The sequence below is a fragment of the Mustela nigripes genome, chromosome 9, assembly GCF_022355385.1.
Source record: "Mustela nigripes isolate SB6536 chromosome 9, MUSNIG.SB6536, whole genome shotgun sequence".
NCBI classification, from domain to species: Eukaryota; Metazoa; Chordata; class Mammalia; order Carnivora; family Mustelidae; genus Mustela; species Mustela nigripes.
Window position 1 is genome coordinate 3,176,503 of NC_081565.1, and position 21,555 is coordinate 3,198,057.

Sequence of the window (21,555 nt, forward strand, 5' to 3'; positions counted from 1 at the left end):
AAGAAGTACATGTGGGTTCCAACACCGCCGAGTTTTATGGTCTCTCCTGCCTTTCACCCAAGCGATGAAGACCTGCCCCAATCCCTTGTATATGATGTTACATTCTGACCTAGTCTGCATTCTCTGACCTAGTCTGGATTTGAACTTGAGCCAGTTCAAATGCATTTTAGAACTAGGCAAAAGGTAGGCGGGGAAGAGTTCGTGAAGGAGCCCTGGGGGCCTCACCTCGACCGCAGGAGGCAGAGCACGGCCCCGCCAGGGGAGTCCACATGTGTGCGGCGTGAGCCCCCACCCCAGCGCCGCCCGGTGGGGATGTGGCCTCCTCCTCCAGAGGCCGGGGGTCTGGCTGTGGGGGACAAGCAACAGGCTGCTGGGTCTCGGTCTGGGTCTCCCCCTCTGGATCCCTGAGCACCAGGTCCCCCACCCCACCCACCCCAATCTCTTCAGGAGAGGGGGCGTGGTCAGCAGAGCCCCAAAGGCCCCTCCCACTGCTCCTTTCCATGAACACTTGCTTCCGGCTGCCTGAGGACGCCCCCACCCCACTCACTTTGGCCTCTGTACCAGCACAGCAGGGCAGGGCTGAGGCTGGGGCTCAGAGCCAGAGCAGCTGCATCATAATGGGATGCTTGGGTCTGGGGCCCAAGCCCAGCTTGCCAGCTGGAGGGGGGACGAGGCCCAGAGCTTTCTCCCTAGGCTCATCCTTTGGGCGAGGCGGGTCCTGTACACAGCCACGTTGCAGAAGGACAGTCCTTGTGCTCTGGCCAGGAGGCCAAGGGTACTCAGTGCTCCCTGTTCTCCTGTCCGATAAGCCCCCAATAGCCCAGGGTACCCTTGTGCTCAGGATACTCACATCGCTTGGTTCTGGAGAACATGCTGTGGCCACACAGGGTTCCTGGGTAGGCAGCTTCTCGTCTGTGGGGCAGGGCCCCGCGGTGGCCAGGCCCTCTGCCCTGCGCACACATGTCCTATTCCACAAAGCCGGGTCTGCTCCACAGGCTGGCGAGCACGCGTCTGAGCCCTCCTGCCTAAGAACAGGACAGACAGCACACCCTGCCTCTCTTCGGGCTGTAGGGCTCCTGGGGCGGAGAAAGGCAGTGAACCCGCACCCCAGCACCCCAGCACTCAAGGAGGAGCCCCACAAAGAAGCAAAACCCTGAGGCCTCTCCCCAGAGTGCTGGACAAGCGGCTGCGGGCCCTCCACTTGGTAGCCCGGGGGCGGGGACTCAGGCCTGGACCCAGGGCCTTCCAGAGAGGAAGGTGGGCCTCCGACCCGAGAGAACCATCACTCCTCACACACTAGCAGGTGCCGAGAAACGGAATCGGGCCACCCAGGTGAGGGATGGCAACCGTGTTCCGAGTCCAAGCCAGCCCTGACAGGGGGCAGCTGCCAGCTGAGCTGAGGCAGGAGCGGCCTCCGTGGGAAAGGGTGGGGACTCCCAGGTCTGCCGCGCACGGGACCGGGGCAAGGGAGCCCGAGCCATGCCCGCGCCACCAGTGACCGAGGCCAGGCTCCTCCCCACTGGACCAGTAACAGAACTGGGGCCCAGAGAGGAAAGGGACTTGCCCTGGTGCCCCAGCCAGTTAGCAGCAACTCAGAAGAAGCCACTGTCAGCTCAGATCCTGAAGGGAAAGGAGGCACCATGGGGACAGCAACAGTAACCACAAAGGGACACTTATGGCTTTACGTGTGAGCAAAGATCTGGGGGCTCACAGAGGGAAATGGCCGGCCCAGTGTCTCCTGGACAGTAATTCTGAAGCTGGTCCCTCTGGGACGGTGGGGCCCGGCCAGAGTCCTAGGTGTGAGGGGACACTCTGCAAGAGTAGGGCTGGGTGTAGGACAAGCCCTGAGCCCTGACTGGAGTTGGGCAGTCGCCTCCCTGCCTCCCTGCGCTCACCTCACCGGGCAGGCCTGGAGGTTGCAGGCTTCCACCACTGCCGGCTCTGGGGCCAGCACTCTGCACCGGGCAGGGGGCAGCGGCCTCAGGAGGGTCCCCTGGGCCTCCACGCAACGCACCGCCCTCGCCCGCAGGCCTCCCCCGCAGGAGACGCTGCACGCGCCGAAGTCTCCGGCTGCCCAGCTGAGGACGAGAGGGACAGAGTGTCGGGGCCATCCCTGTCCCCTCGAGGACTGGCTTGGGAGAGGCGGGAAGAGAAAGGCAGATTTTTCCAGCGGACTGGCTTCCCTGCTCTGCACTGGACCCTATGTCCCTGCAGGTTCCTGGACATGGCCCAGGGACAGCCCACTCAGCCCCTTGGCCCCCTGGGTGTCCCCAGGGGGGAGACCTGGGCGGCGCCTGGGGGGCTCGGTCGATTGAGCCTCTGACTCTCGATCTCAGGTCAGGACGTGGGCCCCGCCGTAGCCAGCGAGAGCCCGGCAGGCATGGCAGAGCGCAGGCGGCACTCACTATGGGGGGCAGGGCCTGGGGGCGCAGGACTCTGACCAGGCTGCCGGCTGCTGGCTCCCTTCGCACCGGGCGGCCTCCGCCCACTCGTTCCTGGCCTGGTCCAGACAGCCGTAGGTCACCCAGCGCAGCCCTGGGAGGGAAGAGCAGGGCTGGGCCACCTCCCTGCAGGGAGCAAACTGTGCTTCAGGTGAGCCCCGGCCCAGGCCTCACCTGCCCCACAGCTCACGGAGCAGGACCCCCGCATGGCGGCCCATGCCCAGGCCTGTGGCCGCTTAGGCTGGAAGTAGGTGAAGGTGATGTCTGGGCGTGCAAGGTCACCATACTCCTCCCCGTAGCGCCTGTAAACCTGCCGGAGACAGACGGAGAGCTGGGGGCCTTCTCCGCTGGGCTCCCCAAGGGAGCTCGGCCGGTCCTGGGGCTCTGTGTCCAAGGCCAGCCCCAGAGTGGGGCCAGGCAGAGCCCCGGAGGCCCCAAGTTTCCAGCCCCTGTCCGCACAAGTCCTCATCCGGTCACACGGTCACACGGCACCATCCTCCGTGAGCATGGGGATTCTCGGGCCCGCCCAGCAGGTCCTGACGCAGTGGCTCGGAGCAGCCCCAGAATCTGTGTTTTGCACACACACGGCAAAGCGTGCAGACACAGCTGCGAGGCCCTGGGAACAATGCTGCTGGGGGTCAGGAGGTGGGTGGCCTGGGCTGCATGGGGAGTCACGAAAGGAGCGCACTAGTCCACGGGGGGCTCCCTGTAGCCTGGGTGGACTCTGGGGCAGCCCCTGCTGTCTCTCCTGCTGTGGGGCAGAGGCTGGCGCTGCTAGACCAAAGTCAAGGGCCACCAACCTCAGGCCTCTCCTCAGGGCTATTCCAACACATGCTAACGTCCACCTACTTCACCAAGCGCCTTTCTCTGCAAAGCACACGTGGGGACACGAGCAGAGGAGCTCACGCAGGGAGCTCTGTCGCCGAGAGCCAGGAAGAGCCAGCGTCCACCCAGAGCCTCCTTGGGACCAGCGACTGCTGCCGACACTGCCCGGCACGCGCGTCCCCTGACCCTCGGAGGCAGGCGGCCCATTTCACGGGGGAAGATTGAGGTCTGGGGCGGCGGCAGAGACAGGATGAGAACCTGGCAAGCTCTGTGGAGGACCGCGAAGCTTGGGAGAAATTTTGGCTGCTGGGTTGGCCCTCCTGGCACCCACCCCTTTGCCCCAGGACTTCTGCAGTGGGGGAGGAGCCCTCACTTTCCATTAGGAGGGGGCATCCCGAGCCGCTGGCACTTTCAGGATCCAAGCCAGCAAGCGTGTGGGCTGCAGCTGCCACCGCTCGGGGCACACACGTGTGGGGCGCTGGACACCCACCGCACGCTTAATGCCCCTTTAAGAGGTGGATCTTCACACTGACTTCATAATGTATGTATTCTTTGCCCCATTTTGCAGATGGGGAAACTGAGGTTCAGAAGAGTCAATTCCCTTGCCGAGTTCTTGCCGAGGCAGGATTCAAATTCTAGTCCACCTGCGTCCCCGGGCCCCAGCCCTTGACCTCGGGGTCTCCCTGTTTCCAGCAGCTGGGCTGCCCCTGCTCCAGGAGGGACACCCCCCACAGTGGGTCTCCAATCTGGGCATCCCACTGTCTCTTTCCCACAGCCTCCTTCGGCCAGGCCTGACACAGGCCTGATCGCCCCTGCGCTTTACCCAGAATCCCCTCAGCAGCTCTGGCCCCAACACCCCAGTATCCGGGGGGAAACCCGAAGCCCTGGAGACCTGTGCAGCCTCCAGGCTCCTCGCACGTGGGGTCCCTCCCCTCATTCCTCCTCACGCCGCACCCTGCGCACACATCATCCTCTCCCTGCTGGGCCCGCAGCGTCAGCTCATCTCAGACCCCCGCGCCACAGCCCTCCCGGGGGGCGGGGCACGACCCCTGCACACCCACGTTCAGAACTGCAGGGACTCCCGTGCGCCCCCATGGGACTGCTGAGCCAAGGGGCAGGTGACAGCAGGAGCAGGCCCCGCCGGCTCTCCCAGGCCCTCCGGATCACCTGGATCTCCACCTCGTCCTGGCTGGGTCCCCGGATGTGGATCTCCTCCAGGAGAGGCAGCCGGTCCTCGGTGAGGGCCACTCGGTACCCCACACGGCTGTCCTCCAGGAGGGAGGGGTAGGTGGTGCTGGGAGAGATGCTGGAAGTCCCCGCCACGACGTAGCGCCCTCGGATCCGCACGGCTGTGGGGGAGCGAGGCTGTGGGCGGGGGGTCTGCCTCCCCCACACCTGTGGCAGCTGGGGCGCTGGCCCTCTCACAGAAGAGGTCCTGACTTAACGAATGGGATGGTGGCAACATGGGGACGAATCCCCAGGGCCACAGCTCTCCTCCCAGGGCCCCAGCCCTCCCAGGGAGCCCGTCTGCCCGGTGCCCTGGCCGGCCAGGCAGTCTCGGCGGCAGGCAGGGGACACCTTCCCAGATGCCCACAGGCATCTGACCACACATCGGTGGCCCTGCACCTCTGTCCAGAACCTGGTGAGCACCGTGGACCTGCCCTCTCTCCAAGTCTGCCTACACGGAGCTCTGCAGGCAGGTTTCGGGGGCTCAAGGCCCCCAGGACCATCCCCCGACTCCAGATGTCAAGGGCAGGTAGGGGCACCCTCCGGACATCAAGACACACTGTGGCATTAAGTGGGAAAGGAGACGGCCTTGCCCAGAGACAGGTGTGGCCTTTGCCCTGGGCTTCCAGGAAGGGACTTAAGTCACACAGACAGGAGTGTCTTTGCTTAAGGTGGGGACCGGCCAGGCCAGAAAGACCAAATATGCGAAGCCGGACAGCAGCTTCGGTTGGTCTCCTCTGTGAACCTAGAGACCGAGGCCATCACGTGAGTCATCAGTCGCTCGGCCGTGCGTCGTGTTCACATCACGACGTCCTCATCAAACTGAACGCTGAGCCCGGGGCAGCTTGGGCTTGGCGACAGCCCGTGCCCACCGCCACACTCTGGTGCGGGACACCGAGCCCTCCCAGACTCCGCCCGACAGGCATCTCCGCTCTGGTTTCTTTCACCATCTCCTCGCCCTCGAACAAGCCAGATCCACACATAGAAACGCTCTCGGTGTTCTGGGGGTCCTCCTGGGGACTTATCCGACCTGACGGTGCTGAGGGAACCCCCGAAACTGCAGGTGGCGTCAGAAGTGTGAGGGCGTCTGGGGGCTCCTGGGCGGCTCCATCGGGGAAGCGCCTGCCTTCAGCTCAGGTCGTGACCGCGGGGTCCCGGGATCGAGTCCCAGCTCGGCTCCCTGCTCAGCGGGAAGCCTGCTTCTCCCTCTGCCTCTGCCCCCCACTCATGTTCTCTCTCTCTAGTAAGTAAATAGAATCTTAGGAAGGAAAAGTCGTGAGGGCATCTGGGGGACAGTGTTTTCTCAGCTTTGGTTTGTCATGGGCACGCCCTCGGGCCAGCTCACCCAGGTGCGTGAAGAGAGGCCTCCGGTTGGTGACGTGTACGCTGGTCAGGTTGCGGGTCACGGTCAGGAACGTGACATACTCTAGAAGGAAGCAGCAGGGGTGGGGGGGTCTCAGGTCACAGATGTTGGAGTGAAAGGGGGATTTCAGATGTCCCGGGTGGGCAGGGGGAGGCACCTTGAGGCCAAAAGCTAACAGTGGGGTTGCCTCAGGCAGTAGAGGGTCCCCTGTCACCAGGGGCCAATCCAAGCCAGGCTGGACAGTCACCTTCCAGGGGGCTGCCTGGCCCAGGTGGAGGGACCGAATCCCAGGTTCCAGGCTCAGCATATGGCCCACCACAGGGAGGGGGACTCCAAGCGCCTACTCTGTGAACGACTTGACCTCTTTCAGAAACTGAGCTGAGTCGCAGGCTTCCCAAGTATAACATCCCCTTGGACAGGATTCCTCGGGGAGGAGAGGCGAGGCCAGGCCACTCCTCGCTGTCCCCTGTCTGGGTCTTAGCACGGCTACCCGGAAGTGCCACTGCCCGTGGCAGCCTCAGCCAATGGTCAGCTGCTCGGGGAGGCCGGCGAAGAGGAGGAGGGAGGCGGAAGCAGGCGGAGGCCCATGCGGAGGGTCCTGGGCTCGCTGCTGGGGCTCTGAGCGGCAGGTGATCCTTAGATCCTTAGATCCCCATCCCGAGGGGAGCCCCTACCTCTGGCCCTTCCGCCCGTGAAAGAGCCATTCCGCTGCTGGCACGTGCTGTTGTCCCCTCCGCACACCTGACACACGTCTCGCACCTGCGGGGAGTCCATCGCGCCGTCACAGCCGAATGTCTGTGGAAAGAGCAGTGGCGGTGACACACGGGTGGGTGACACTGGAGGCTCTGACGGGCGGCCCTTGCAGCTTCCGAGGGCGACGCGGGAAGCAGGTGTAAGGGACTCGCCCACGGTCACAGCAGGGTTCCGAACCTCCGAACCTCCGAACCTCCGGCCGGCTCCAAGGCCACCCCAGCGCCCTGGGAGCAGCCGTGCAGACTCCGCCGCAGCTTCATGGTGGCCAGCGCCCGCAGACGCCCCCTCACCCCACCCCCGGAGCCCTTGAGCCTCTGACTTCCCATGGGACTGGCCCCAAGGCCACCGTGGCTGGGAGGGCACCCTGCTGCCTGCACACGCCTACCCTGCAGCTGCCCGCCACGCACAGGCTCAGGGTCCCGTCCTCCTGCCGACCACTTGGCACACACCGGGTCCCATCCAGGAAACGGTCCCCACGCCTCACCATGAAGGTCTCGCCGATGGCCCGGCACATGTGTCTGCACAGAGCGTCCCCTGGGGAGGCAGAGGGACAGGGGCCCCAGTGTAGGGAAGGCCACTCCACAGACCGCAGAGCACCCCCGGCGCGCCCACGCCTCCGGCCACCACCCCAACCCCGCTTCCTCCTGTGAGTTGGGGGCAAGGGTCCTGTCTCCGGAGGCCGTGACCGCAATCAGGGCGGAGCAGCATCGCGGAGTTACGAGCCGAGGAGCGTCCTTGGCACAGCCCCCAGTGTCATCGCACTGAATCCGCTCCCCGCGCAGGGCGCCCTGCTCCCATCTCCGTGTTACAGATGGGAAAGCTGAGCCCCAGGCCTGTTAGCAGCAAGGGGTGGTGCCTGGACATGATGCGACCGACGCAGAGCCGGAGCCGGTGCCCGGCCCTCCACGGCGTCGGGGTGATGGGGCCAGCCGCACCTTGACTGTACTGCTCAGCGGGGCCCCAGCGGTAGAAGGAGGCGTTGCCTGGGGACAGATACAGCGGTTTCCCGTCCGTCTGGGAGCACTGCTCGGCCATGAACTCCAGCTGGGTCTTCTCACAGGCCTGGCCAGGAGGAGGCAGAGGACAGGCACAGGAGGGGCCCCGGGATGGGGGCTTGGGGCAGGGCACCTAGGATAGCAGCCTTTGCCACTGGGGACCACAAAGCACCATGCAGTGACCGGGTCACTATGTGGGCTGGAGCCCAGCTCCTGGCTGCGCCTCGGTTCCCTGCTCTGTACACTGAGGGAGACAAGCCTTTCTCTGCTGATGCAAGAATCCGGGAGAATTTGCCAGGACAAAGGACAGGACACAGACGTACAGAGCGCTGCTCGCCGGCTCCCTTCCCTCGAGCCTGTGCTCCGGGGGAAGACTGCGCCCTCCCAGGCTGGGGAGGCCCTGAGTCTGCCTGCAGAAGGCGGGAGGGAAGGTCTCACCGGGTGCGGATCTTAATGCAAGGTCCAAGGAACCACCCAGTCTGATGGCCATGATCAAAACCACGGACAGCGAGGATGGACAGAAGGGGAGGACGTGGGGAAACCAGAACCCTCAGCCCTGCGGCGGGGAAGCAGAGTAGCTTCCCTGCTGGGCCGGCTGGCGGGGGCTCCTCAAAGAAAGAACTGGACGGATGTAGAAATGCTTTATGACCCAGGGACCTCTCTCTTAGGAGTCTGCCCAAAAGAAATAAAAACTGGCACCAAAGTCCATGGACAGACACGTTCCCAGGAACACGATTCACGACAGCCAAGAGGGGAAAACGGGCCGGATGCCTACGGACGGATGAACAGGTGATACAAGGCCCGTCTGCACGAGGGGAGGTTGTTCAGCCACAAAAAGGAGTGCACTGCTCACACCTGCCGCACGTGATGACCCTGAGGACGTGATGCTGAGTGAGAGAAGCCAGTCACGAAAGCTCGCCCACCGTGGGACTCCACTTCTATGAAACGCCCCAGCGCAGGCAAATCCACGGAAACAGAAAGCGACCGGTGTTGCCAGTGGCTGGAGGTTGGGGAAGGGGAGTGACTGCTTCGTGGGTCTGGGGTTCTCCTTTACGTGCTAGAGATGGACCAACGCTACTGGGCTCCACACTTCAAAACGGGTGATTTGATATGATGTGGATTTCACCTGTGCTTGGACTGAAAGGGACGGTTTTAGGCAGGGGGTGCCCCCAGGGAGGGCGGTGGCATGTGGGGACAGAGGTGCGACACCTGGAGGACCCACTGGGGTCCCAGCAGAGACACAGCAGCACCCCACTCTCCAAAGCGCCCTGGCGTGAGCCACAAATCACAGCCGCCCCAATCCTTTGGCTCCCCGGGGCCGGCACCACTGACCTGAGCCTCTCGTTCTGTCCGGGGGAAGCAGGCCTACCTGGGTGTTGCACATCTCAGCCTGGAGGTCAGCGCCCACACACGCACGCCCTCCAAAGGCAGGCCTGAAAATGTCCACAAGACACAAGAGGTGACAGGTGACCCCCTGCCCCCCCAACCAGGGACCGTGGAGCAGGCCCCCTCCCTGACCTGAAGGAGGCCCCCTCCCTGTGGTACCTGGGATTATTGCAGTGCCTCCTCCGGGTGACCACACCTCCTCCGCAGGAGCGAGAGCAAGGGCTGGGGGGACCCCAGCTAGACCAGTGCCCGTGCACCACCCCCACGGGGCTCAGCTCCGCCAGGGAGCGGCAGTGACCCTTGGAGCACCACTGCAAGAGAAGGACACGCCATCCCACATCCAGGGCACCACAGCCATGCTCACCCCCTAGCCACAGGCCACACCCCCAGGACACCCACACCCACGCAGGTGTGTGCACGCAGGGACCCCCGCGCCTCCATCCTGCTCAGGAAACAATGCTAACCCCAGGCTAGAGGACAGGAAGAGTCTGGCCACGCCGGGCAGAGAGGAAGGGCAGAGGCCCTGCGGTCTGCAGGGCAGAGGAAGACGCTGCCTGGTACAGCCGGCGAGAGCGAGCCTGGGTCAGGGAGCTGAGCCGCGCTATCACGGCCACTCAGAGCCTTTGTCTCCTCTGTGGGACGGGGGGACAACACCAGACCCAGGGAGGGGGGAAAAGACACGCAGCACTGGTGTGGGGAGGGCGGGACTCGGGATCCCCCGCGGGCCCCTGGCAGGCGCTCTGTCAGTCTTCAGTGGTCCTGCAAACCTAGAAAACCCGTCCCACCTTCCAGGCCCTGCGGAGAGGCTGGGCAGGTCACGGGGACACGGGAAGCATCTTGAGGCCCAGCTCTCCCCACCAGGTGGCCAAGAGCAGCACCGGGGCCCTCTGCCTCAGCTAACCGGTCCTCTTGTCCCCCACCCCAGGAAATCAGGCAGCCAGGCTTCGGGGCCCCGCGTGCATGCGGGCAAGGGCACACACGCACGGGCGCGCGCGCGCGCGCACACACACACACTCACACACTCAAACATCCCTTCGTTCCTGCTCTGACCTTCTGCATGCCGCACTCTGTCCCATCCAGGAGAGGAACAAGGAGGCGGCTACAGCTGCTTTGGTCCAGGGGGTCCGTGTGGCAGGACAGAGCCTGGCACATGTCCTACGAGGGTAGACAAGCGCCCGGTGCGGGGTCACCACAGCCCGTCGGCTCCGCCTCCAGTCTTAATTGTACCCCCACACCACAGGACCCACCGACACATATGCTGTTCCGTGGGCGCGGGTGGTGAGGGAGAGAGGGCACAGCACACCTCTCCACGGGACAGGGATGCTGACCAGGGCCCATTTTAGGGGCCCACAAATACGATTTCATTTCTTTCAAAATCAAAAGAAAAAGATGATCTTTGAGATCCAAGATGTTCTAATATGTAATATTAATAGAACTGTATTTACAGTACTCACGTAATATTTAAAACACTGATAATAAGTCTCAACATTTCATGTAGAGGAAGGGACCATGAAGGCAAAGGTGCTTGGGACCCATGAAAGTCCTGTCAGCCCAGGGGGACGTTTGCACTGGGGGCACCTGTCCCCTTCATCCCCTCATCTCCCCTCCCCTGCCAGCTTACACGGCTGCTAAAGGCTTTGGTTTGGAGGCCACTTCCTCCAGGAAGCCCTCCAGGTTCCCATTGGGTTGGAAGCCTTTAGTTCCTGCCTATTGAAGTTCCCTGGGCACAGAGTCAGGAGCCTGCTAGGGTCTGCTCTACATAATTTGTGGAATGAATGTGTCAAAATGGGGAGCAAACATGGGGACTCTTCTTTAAAAAATTAAGAATTTTAACAAGTGACCCAGCCTGGCCCAGCAGGCGCTCGCAGTGGGGCATGAGCTGGGCACAGGTGGAGGGAGCTCGGGCGGCATGGTGGACCGGGGGGGGGGGGGGGACATGACTCACGAGGTGCTCCCTGGTGAAGGTGCAGGCCACGGCCTTAGCACCAAAGGCCACGCGGCACTGCTCGTCTGCGCCGTAGAGGAGGCCTGGCTGCGCCGGGGGAGGGCGCCCCGCGGTCCCCGCCTGCGGCCCCGGCAGATCCAGCAAGCAGTGCGCCCGTCCTGCGCTGCGACGAGACCTGGGCTCAGGCTGCGGGTGGACACGGGTGGGGGCGGGAAGGGGAGAGGGCACGAGCGGGGGAGGACCGGAGTTCTCAGCATGAACCCGCAGGAGCGGCCCAGGCTGGGAGGCGGCTCAAATCCAGAGCTGAGGGGCCCGATGCAGGGGTGAGGAGGGGGATGCGACGGACGAGGGTTGCACGGATGGAGGGTGGAGGCAACGGCGGGGGGCTGGGCGTGGATGGGGCAGAACTGAGGGGTGGACGCAGGAGCGGGCGGGACGGAGGGCGCGGGGCACCAGGAGGTGTGGACAGAGGGAGGGGCACAGGCTGGAGGGGCGGGGGGAAGGGTCGGTACATGGGGGGAGGGGAGGATGGAGGAGAGGGCCGGGCAGATGATGGGGTCCACGCGAGGGAGGCACAGGACCGGAGGGGACGAAACGGGCTGGGCAGGGCTGGGGCAGAGGGAGGGGTGGGTCTGGGGGACCAGTGGGGGTGCGCCCCGCGTGGAGATGGGGGCACGGGGAGGACAGGGCGGGGTGAGCAACGCAGCTACCTGAGCAGCTGCAGCACTTGCCGGCGGCTGCAGGCAGACCAGGACAGATCGCCAGGGGCGGGCGTGGCGTCCCCAGATGCCATCACGTGGCCGCTGGGCCCGCAGCCGCTGCCCGGTGCACCGTCGTGCTCCACGCCCAAGCTGTGCGCGGAGGCAACCGCTGAGGGTCCCCTCGCCTACCCACCCGCCCTGCCCCCCCCCCCCAGTCCAGGCCTGGCGGACCCTCCAGCCGTGGGGTTTCAGACCGCAGCGGCCTCCTGACCCCGCCGCCAGAGAGCCCGGCCTGTTTCCCAGCCGAGAGAGCACCGATGATTAGCCAGAGCCTCCTGCCTCTCTCTGCTAATAAACATCGAAAGGCTTTAAAAATGTCGAGGGAAGCCACGCGGTGGGGTTAAAGGTCAGAGAGGACGGGGCGCTGTGGAGGCAGGGTGGGTAGGTGGGGGTCAAGGGCCCAGTGCAGGGGCTGGAACCGGGGTGAAGGTGGGACTGCTGGGGGCTGATGTAGGGGCGAGGAGCCCAGGCTCACCGGGCACCTGAGCCGCCCACAGAGGCAGGGGTGCGGGGGGCCGCACAGAGCTCAGACGGGCCGGAAGGCCTGGGCCGGTGGGTGCCCAGGGAAAGGGGCACAGACCCAGGTTTTTACTTCAGGAGTCTCCGCGCTGCACGCGGGCGCGACTTTCATAATGAAAAGACTTAAAGATCTTGGAGAAAACTCGCCACTTCGGGTAAGTGACGCTAGACCGGAACACAGATATGCCTACAGAACGCAGAGCGCCCGTAACAGGAAAAATCTGGAAACAGCCTAAAATCCAACAGCGTGGGCTTAAATAATGTGCACCAAAAAAATCATAAAAACCCTGGGGAAGACGTCTGGGATGTATTGCTCCGTTAAGAAAATAGTAACGAGACAATATACAATATAATCCCAATTTTGCAAATAAAAAATGGTGCGTGTGGGTAAGAAATGACTAAAACAGGGGCGCCTGGGTGGCTCAGTGGTTAAGCCGCTGCCTTCGGCTCAGGTCATGATCTCAGGGTCCTGGGATCGAGTCCCGCATCGGGCTCTCTGCTCAGCAGGGAGCCTGCTTCCTCCTCTCTCTCTGCCTGCCTCTCTGCCTACTTGTGATCTCTCTCTGTCAAATAAATAAAATCTTTAAAAAAAAAAAAAAAAAAGAAATGACTAAAACAAAATGTGAACAGACGTTCTCTCTGGGTGGTAGGATTTTGACCGTCTGCTTTCTCTTTACCTGAATTTCCTAAAAAACTTATTTTCTAATTAAGTTCATCTTGCTTGTTTTTGGGGGAGAAAAGGGTTTTTTAGTCACCTGGAAGTCAAGCAGTATCAGATTTCCCAGCCCTTGTCCCTCCCACACGTCCCGAGTCCACTGTGGCCAAAGCTATCGGTTCCTTCCAACAGACTCTGCCAGCCCCGACGTGACCTCCTGGGAGCCCAGGTCAGCTCCTAGGCCTCAGCTTGGGGACAAGGTGCCTACCTGTGTGCGATCTCATGGGCGATGGTGACCCCCAGGTCAAAGCCAGTATCCTCAGTGATGAGGCAGCTCCAGGAGGATGAGCAAGCACCCCCCAGCTGGGTGACCCCTCGAACCTGCCGGTTACCATCTGGTAACTCCAGGTCAAACCTTGGGAAGAGAGGACAGACATCCGCATGGTGCAGGCATGCCCGCCGGACTGCCTTTGCAGAGGGGGGGCAGCTCCCAGGCGGGCGGGGGTGCCCCCAGGGAACGCGGCTACCTGGTGATGTAGAGGACCAGGTCGGCGTGCCCCGGATCTGCGTCGTCCTCGGGGTTGACCGTCCTGCTCCACTCACAGACACTCAGCAGTGACGCTGTGATATTGCCCGTGATGCTTGGAGCATCCTGGGGGACCCAGTAAGAGAGGCTGCGTTTACGGAAGCAGCGCCCAGCGGGGGCCGCCGGCATCTCAGTCCTCACCGCAGCCCTGGTACGAGGTGGAGACCCACGGGAAGAGGTAAAGAGAACAGAAATGGGTTTTCTGCTGACTCTGGGCTCCCAGCTCGGCACCTACCTCGGCCTGGGTCAGGATGACCATCTTCACTAGATGTACTCGGAACTGAGCCCCCAGAGATGGGTCCCTCAGCAGCTCTGACCCCTGTGGGGGGCAGGAGAGAGGGGAGACTCGTGTGGGCTGGCGTGGCCCGACTGGCGCGCTGGAGTCGAGAAGACGTTCCATCAGCACAGGGGGAAGACGCCAGTTGCCGGGCGGAAAGCCAGCCGTGGGGACAGGCAGATGCACTCCTGTCCTCCCCTTGCTCGGGCTCCCCCCCACACACACACCCCTAAAACAACGGGACACAGACCATTGTTATTAGTCTAGAACATTCCGTTCCAACCCTGCCTCTCTCTCACCAGATTCGTCCTGTCCTTTCTCTTTTCTGTCCGTCCACCTGAAACTGTTCTCGGCTTGTCTAACCTGCACGTCTCCATGAGGAGGCACGAGGCCCCCTCCCTCCACAAGCCCTTTCCTGGGTACCCCACAGAGAAGCCCCCTCCCCACGCCCCAGCCAGCCTCCTCGCTCTCTCTCGCCACGTGTGTCAAGATGTCGATCGCGGCTGACTTGTCGCCTGGCTGTTGGCACCAGCTCGTCCTCTGAATGACACACGGCCCCGTGAGAGCGCGGTGCGGCCACGGGCCTCGGCTGGCCTGGGCCGGAATCCGAGCACCGCCGTTCCCTTCCCACACTGCTCAGATGCTGCTAAGGGAACCTAGAAGCCCAGGTTCCGTATCTGTCGAGTGGAGGGAAAGCCTTCTGTGGCCGTCAGCCTGGGGGACTTCGCCTTTTGCCCAAACAGGTGGCCATCTCCGAGGCAGGGCACATTCGTAGGGGCAGCCCACCCCCCAGGGCCGGCACTCTCCCTGACACTGCCGACGCTTCCGTGGCAGCCTAGAGCAGTCCGTGTGTGTGCACGCGTGTGCGCGCGCATGTGTGTGTCCCACGCGTGCCCTCCGGCTGCGGGCACGGGTCTCACGTTCCTTTCCTGACTCGGTCTCTCCGACACCACTCAGTGGGAGACGTACCCTCCACCCACCTTCACCCCTAAAGCCAAGTGAAGGGGAGGCCAGCCGCAATGGGGTGCCCACAGGAAGAGGGCCGGCACTGCTGGCCGAGGTGCCTGCGGAGCAAATGGGCTTCAGGACAGAGGCCAGATTTGAGAGTCCCCTGGAGAGAAGGGACCCAAGTAGCAAGAGGCCGTGGGGTGTACTAGTGACCCAAGAGGGGGTCCTGGGCCCTCACCCACCTCCACTGCAGGTGAGGGAGGGAAGGAGGAAGCAAAGTGCAGGCCACACACCCCCCCACAAAGTCCTGGGCCGTAAGCATGACCCAGCCTGAGGGTTACACCGAGTTCAGCCTGAGTTCAAGCTCCCAGGCAAGCCAGCTCCATCACATTCCACCCAAGTTCCTGGCGTGGGGCGCCGTGTCCAGAGGCTCCTGAGTCCCACGCGTTGGGGCCGGCGCCATCCATGGAGCCCGCTGCACAAGGAACACTCACCATGTTGAGGTTAGTGAGCACGTAGCGCTCGGTGTCCTCCTGGTGAGCCTGATAGACGTCAGGGCCCACGGCCACCAGCAGCTCCAAGTGCAGGACACTCCCCGCAGCCCGTCTCCGGACGCGAGGGGAAGGAAGACGGCCTGTTGAGGGAGGAAGCAGGGCTGACAGAGAAGGTTCTAGAAGGAAGATGACTTGTGGCTTTGGACCCCCATGCCCAGGTCCTTCCTAGGCTCGGAGACACCGTGTGAGCCCGGTCCCTACTATTTCCCGCTACAGAACTCAGGGAGACAGGGGTCAGCTCTCACGTGGGGGATGTGGGGGGCAGGCAATCCCTGCCCCCCAGCTGGGTGGACACCCGGGGAGCGGTTCTGGGCTGGGCCCACTCTCAGCCCCTACCTCCGGGAGCGGGTTTCCTGACTCCTCAGGAGACTTGAGCGTCCCAAGCTGTCGCAGGTCACCTTCTGCGACAACTGTTAGAACTAGTGGTGGCTAGCCCGAGAGGCTGCTGGGTCTTGGATCCCACCCCGAGGGCCAGATCCCGTAGTGACCAGGCATCCCGGAGCATCTGAAAGGGCCTGGTGGCAGTGCAGTGCCCAAGGAGGGAGCTACTGCGTGGCCTTTTGGTCCTTTATGTCTCTCTAAAGCCCCGGGCACTGCTCTGCATCCCTGATGCCTCTCTGGGCACCTGCTGGCCGGCAGAACAGGCTCATTCCAAGATGACATGGTTCAGTCACGGCTGCGGCATTTTGCATGGCTCCCTGGGCATCGGGGAGAGCTGGCCCTCCCCCCAGAGCTGTCCCCGAGGGCATCCCCACCCTCCTCTCCCAGAGGCTGTACCTTGGATGACTTCTGGGGCCTCGGGGACTGTGGGGACCTTGGGGACAGGCCTGTGGATCAGGTGTGGCTGGGCACGAACCCAGGGAGGCACCAGCTCCTGGTGCTGCCTCCTCACCGGCTGGACGTAGAACCTGTCCGCACCCACCAGGATGTCACCCTCCTAGAGAAGAGAGAACAGCATGGCACTGAGCCCAGTGGCCCCACTGCATGACAGGGCCTCTCTGGGACGTCACAGCACCAGGCACAGACCTGTCCTGAGCTCTGTCCAGGGCTCCTCTCCAAGTCCAGTGCCCCCAAGCCCATCCTTGTGGGACAGCTGGGGAGGACCTGTGCCCACTTCTACACCTGCAGCCAACACCCACCCCCACCACACTCCAGTCCTCCCTCAGGTCGTGGCCTTGGCCTTTGGAGAGACACTGGCGGGGTCCCACATGTACAGAAACAGGGAGTGTCTCCAGGGACTAGCTAGGCCCATGCTAACAGACAGCACAGCAGTCACCAGGAGTCCCAGGCTGACCAGGAATGGTTTATGTCCCGGTCCCCGCCGGGCCGCGCCACGCAGCAACCGGGGGGATGGGGGGGGCACGTGATGACGTAAGCGGCCGCAGCCGGCCGGATGCGCAGTGACAGATTTACACGGCCACCGGACACCAGTCCTCATCACTTCTCAGCTAAAGACCCTGAGATCCAATTGAGTGACTGGTCCAAGTCTCCTGGGACAGAGCCGGAATCAGAACTCAAAGGGTTGACCGCCAAGCCCCGGTTCTGTCCGTTCCGTGGTCTCCCCGGTTCACGCCTCGCTCTGCCACCGGCTAGCCCAGGGGCCTCGGGGAACTCAGCCCGCTTTTCCGAACCTCCGTGGAACACGCCCTCGGAGGCCTGGCGTGAGGCAGAGATCCAACGCGGTGTCCTCTGGCACACCTGGCTGGGCACCGTGGGGCCCCCCTGACCCAGCACACCCTCAGTGCGGCCTCTCCCCGAGGCGAAGCCGGGCTCCCACTCACCAAGCCGCCCGAGCAGTAAGTGACTCTGGCCCGGGCGCCCGGGGGCAGCAGGGGGCGGCCTCCCGTGAAGCAGGGGTGGGTGAGCCGCCTCAGTAGCCGGAGGGAGGCATTCAGCACGCGCTCGCTGGTGAAGGACCCGGACAGGAGGCTCCGCTCAGGTGGGAAGGAGACGGCGATGCGCTGGCCCCAGGCGTGCAGGGAGCAGCGCGGGGTCATGCAGGGAAACCCCCGGGGCCTGTCTTCACAGACGCAGCTGAGAGGGGCCACACGGAACGGAGGCACTGCAGGCGACAGGAGGCTCAGCCCTGCTCAGCCCGGCTCGGCCCTGCTCGGCCCTCCTCTTCCTGCCCTGCAGAGGGGGCCCTATCCGTTCCCTTTGGCACGTGGAGATGCCTGCCGGCCTGGAACCCCGGTGGAGGGGGTGCCTGGGTTCAAATTCAGCTCCTTCTGGCTGGGAGGAGGGCAGAGTGCAAGTCGCCTCTCCCATCTGGGCCTTGCCCCGGGGCAGACCAGCGCTCACTCAGCACACTAGCCCCGACCCATGAGGAGTTTCATGGGCGCCATGAGCAGGGCAGAGCAGATCCAAGTCCAGCCTCTAGGAAAAGCAGGTGCCCGAGACCAGTCTTGCCAGCCTTCTCCACCCACCTGCCTCCCCCCTAAGGAGCCCCCGGAGGAGTTAAGGACCCCAGGCCCTAGGAGGGGAAGAGCTCCAAGGGCCTGGGGTTCCGATTCACAAGTTTCCACCCCCAGGTGGCCCCAAGCAGGGCTCCGTGCGCAGCTGACCCAGGCTACAGACAATTTGGGCACAAGAGACACATCCCATATTTTCTTTCCACCCTGACTAGCCCACCCTGCCTTTGGTCCCCAGCAGCCTTTAGATCAATGGCCCAACTAGGAAAGGGGCCTGGCACCGCACAGAGGTCCACAGACTGGGCCCAGAGCAACAGGAAGGCTCTGGTTGGGCCTGAGCCACGGCCTATCTTGTTTCTCACAGAAAGGATAAATATTTCCATCCATGACCAGAAACCACAAGAGCTCCTGTGGCTTCCCTAGCCCAAGGGAGGCCCCGGGGCAAAAGGGGCCAGCTAATCAGTAACTGTTTCCTGGAGATACTGAGCAGAAGCCTGGGGTCAGAACCCCAGCTTGGTCCAGAACACCCAGACCGGCTTTCATGGACTTGGCAGAAGTCCGGAGTTGATTAACAGGAATGATGGCAGATTCTTGGGCTTCCTCCCCCCAACAGAGCCCTGACCCTGAGAACCCCCTGCCAAGAAGACCCCACGACAAGTACCTTTTAAAGTAGCTTCAGGGCCGAAATAAGAAGTCACTTCCTCCGGCTCCAAAGCCTGAAGAAATTGCTGCAAGACAGAAAGGACGAGGGAGAAGAGGGGAAGGAGAGGGGGTGGCAGAGGGGCGCGGCAAGGGGCAGGGGGCAATCGGGGTGGGGTTGGGGGAGGAGGACACAGAATGGAGAAGCCCATTCCTTCCTCAGTGAGCACACTCCGTCCCCAAAACCCCACGCTCAGATCTGCCCCTTGTCCAGGGGCAAACCCCAAGGCTGAGGGAAGACCCCAGGCAGTTCCCTCTCTCCCCAGGGCACCCTCCTTCGGCACCCAGAGGCACTCAGATTCCCGGCCCCAGGGCTCCCCCAACACCTCGACGCCTGCAGACTCACCCACCTGCTGGAAATCGGAAAGTCCCCAGCAGCCCAGGAGAAAGAGGGCAGAAGTGAGAATTGCCCCCAAGCCTCTCTGCCAGGGGTGAGGCTCCCTCATCCTCGGGAAAACCAGCCTGCAGCCCAGGGAGAGAGCCTTGTGACTGGACATCTGGACGGTGTGGAATGTGGTAGACCCCGGTGGGCGGGAAGATGAGGCTGTGTTTACTCTTGGGAGCTTCCTCTCGGGGCAGGGGCCATGGGAGTGGGCAGCCCGCAGACTCTTGGACGAGGTGAGTCCCGGGCCCAGGGCAGCGGATCCTACACCCTGGGATGGGGCTGGGCCAAGCAGCAAAGTCACAGGAAGGAGCACTGGACCGGGGATCATGGGAATGTGGATTCAGGCGTGATTCTAGAACCGAGGCTGGGTTACTGTCCCCTGACTGAAGGCAGGCTGCGCCTTCCAGATCCGACCGACACCCCGTGACCTGTCCTGCTCTCCACTCCCCATTCCCTGTGTCTAGCTAAAATCATCAGGAGGCGATTGCTACACGAGCTCATTTATCTGGAATGGAAGAATTGCTATCCAGGCCACCGAGATTTGGGCCACGACCCAAATAAGGCCCCACTAGGGAGCAAAACTCAGAAGGATTCACAGCTAAGATAGGCCGCTTGGGTGTGTTGCTTACAGACAATTTGTGATCGGTGTCAGCAGCAAAAAGGGAAGCCTTATGACATAATCTGCACTGAGGCTGTCACTGCCGGTCTCTCACTGTGGGGGGGCTTGAAGGGTTCAGGGTTGGTCCCTGGAATATTTGCACTTTGGCCCAGTTCAAGAGGTCACATGTCCACCGGTGAGGACAGGCATATGGCCGGTCTCCTTAATGGAGTCCTGGCTCCATTTTGAAATCCCTTGACATATAAGTGATCCTGTTTCATTCCACCCTTCCTCACCCAGTGCAAATCCCGGGCCCCCCACTACCCTCACGTCTCAAAGACATTTTCTGCCTCAGTTGCTCCCCCTCACTACTCACTATCCTGTGTCTGGCCCCGGTGGACAGTCACAGAACCAGGCCACGTGGCACCACGCTGCCCTCAGCCTCACAGACCACCTGGCAGCCCACTCTACTTTCTGGAAGGTTCTCAGTCATACTCTCCAAAGCACTATTTCCGGCTCCCTCACACCTCCAGGACACCACCCCCCCGACTCAGCTGACAGCTAGCGGGGGACTGTGCAGGGTCCCTGCCCTGGTGTCCTCTGTTATCCGGAGGCTGCTAGGATTCCATCCCGGGCTGGTGACTGTGCAGGGTCCCTGCCCTGGTGTCCTCTGTTATCCGGAGGCTGCTAGGATTCCATCCCGGGCTGGTTCGCCTTCCTTTCCCAGGCCAGATCTGTGGGATTGCCTTAGGCTCTCCCCACCCGTTCTGCGTTTCCCCTTTTACCTCTCCCCGGTGCTGCGGGCGCCTGACTGTCTCTGTGACTGCTCCCTGGAGACCCAGAAGGACACACTGCCCCCTGATCCAAGCTCATCACCGCAGGCCTGGGCATCGGTCATGGCTCCCACCTGGCCTCCCCGCCCTCTCGTGTCCGTGCGCCCTCCCCGTCCCATTTCTCACACAGTGGCAGTGATCCTTTAAGAACTCAAGTCAGACTGCGTCACCCCCCAGCTTTAAAGCAATCGATGGCTTCCCCTGCCCTAAGAGTAAAATATCCAAACCCTTTCCGGCAGCCTCCGAGACTCTGGAATCACAGGTGAGACGTGCCCTGCTGCTCCTGTCTCCCCTTGGCCACAGAGCCTGAGCCGGGCCGGCTGGCTTCCCCGTCCTCAGACGCCTCAAGGGCTTTGCGGGTCTTCCCTCTGAGCCCTGGTCCCCCGTCAGGTTTCACATGTCACCTGCTCAAAGAGGCCATCCCTTGTGACCCGATCTAAGCGGCCCCGCCCCCCCATAGAGTGGCCACATTCAGAGGATAAAAATCAGGACTTTTCGTTAAATTTCCATTTTCGATAAACAACGAATACTTCTTGTTTTAGTCTAAGTATGCCCCGGATATTGCAACTAACGCGTCGGGCACGTGAGACAGAAATTCTTACTTACCGGCCATTCCCACGTCCCCCGGCATCCTGCAGGGGTCTGGTAACCGCGCCCCTCCCCACGCCCCGGGTCAACCTCCTCCCGCTGCCCGGCAGTTGCGGGTACCCGAATTCCCGGGCTGGCGTGCGAGCCGTCTCCTGGAGCCCCCGGGCCGCGCGCTGACCCACGCGGAGACTTTCGGGACGCCGAGGCACCGCGGGCCAGGCAGAGGGCGGCCGGTGGTTGATTCTCACCGCCGCTGCGCAGAATAATTCCCAGCGTTGTTACAATGTTTCCTCGTTGCCGTCGGCTGTGGCTCAAGAGCCTCGCAGCCGCGCTGCGCTGGGGTCCACCTTCCGTCCCCACTCGGGAAACTGAGGAAGGAGGGGCGGAGCCCGGGCCGCCCGGCTGGGGGCGTGGCCATGCCCCGCCCGCTCCGCCCCCCGGCTCCGCCCACGCCCGCCCCAGGCCCGGCCGCCCAGCGTCCCCTGGCGGCCGCCCGCGCCCTTGCGCTCGGCCGGCCCAGCCGCGGTGCTACAGCGACTGCGGCCCCCCAGTTCCCTTCCGGCGTCCTCGTTTCTTGTCCTCTCCCTCGCTCTCGGAGGATCCGAGGCCTCCCCGAACCCCACCCTCAGTCATGAAGACCGACGCCGCTCGCTGGGCCGGTGACCCTTCTCCCCGGCGGGCGGAGAGCCTCGTCTTGCCCCGGGCTGTGCGGAACCAGGGGCGGAGGCCCGGTTTCCAGCGGGTCGGGAAGAGAAGAGCACTTCCGGGGGCGGGGGGCGCACGTGCGGCGGCGCGCGCGGGGTCGC

The 21,555-nt window shown here is 63.1% G+C and overlaps 1 protein-coding gene across 10 annotated transcripts in view; it reads right to left on the reverse strand.

Moving 5' to 3' along the window:
* ADAMTS13 (ADAM metallopeptidase with thrombospondin type 1 motif 13) overlaps window positions 1-21,181 on the reverse strand; it is a 28,403-nt gene extending 7,222 nt beyond the window's left edge. For 7 of the 10 annotated variants that reach the window (XR_009406210.1, XR_009406212.1, XR_009406211.1 and 4 more), the window contains exons 1-24: window positions 20,998-21,181; window positions 18,696-18,807; window positions 18,308-18,374; window positions 17,017-17,297; window positions 16,013-16,172; window positions 15,176-15,315; window positions 13,692-13,775; window positions 13,398-13,522; window positions 13,139-13,285; window positions 11,646-11,786; window positions 10,936-11,098; window positions 10,041-10,145; window positions 9,150-9,301; window positions 8,974-9,037; window positions 7,545-7,671; window positions 6,995-7,143; window positions 6,531-6,651; window positions 5,839-5,919; window positions 4,434-4,615; window positions 2,616-2,751; window positions 2,406-2,535; window positions 1,896-2,078; window positions 851-1,025; window positions 226-346 (exon numbers count right to left, since the gene is read on the reverse strand). Coding sequence is in view for 7 of the 10 variants with exons in the window: in XM_059410400.1 (XP_059266383.1) it covers window positions 226-346; window positions 851-1,025; window positions 1,896-2,078; window positions 2,406-2,535; window positions 2,616-2,751; window positions 4,434-4,615; window positions 5,839-5,919; window positions 6,531-6,651; window positions 6,995-7,143; window positions 7,545-7,671; window positions 8,974-9,037; window positions 9,150-9,301; window positions 10,041-10,145; window positions 10,936-11,098; window positions 11,646-11,786; window positions 13,139-13,285; window positions 13,398-13,522; window positions 13,692-13,775; window positions 15,176-15,315; window positions 16,013-16,172; window positions 17,017-17,297; window positions 18,308-18,374; window positions 18,696-18,807; window positions 20,998-21,167 (3,316 nt within the window). In the remaining 3 variants the exon portion in view is untranslated. Of the gene's footprint in view, window positions 1-225; window positions 347-850; window positions 1,026-1,895; window positions 2,079-2,405; window positions 2,536-2,615; window positions 2,752-4,433; window positions 4,616-5,838; window positions 5,920-6,530; window positions 6,652-6,994; window positions 7,144-7,544; window positions 7,672-8,973; window positions 9,038-9,149; window positions 9,302-10,040; window positions 10,146-10,935; window positions 11,099-11,645; window positions 11,787-13,138; window positions 13,286-13,397; window positions 13,523-13,691; window positions 13,776-15,175; window positions 15,316-16,012; window positions 16,173-17,016; window positions 17,298-18,307; window positions 18,375-18,695; window positions 18,808-20,388; window positions 20,566-20,767; window positions 20,787-20,869 lie in introns of those variants that run through there. The other 3 variants (XM_059410402.1, XM_059410403.1, XM_059410406.1) reach the window with 3 other exon arrangements.
* Between the last annotated feature and the right edge of the window lie 374 nt (window positions 21,182-21,555).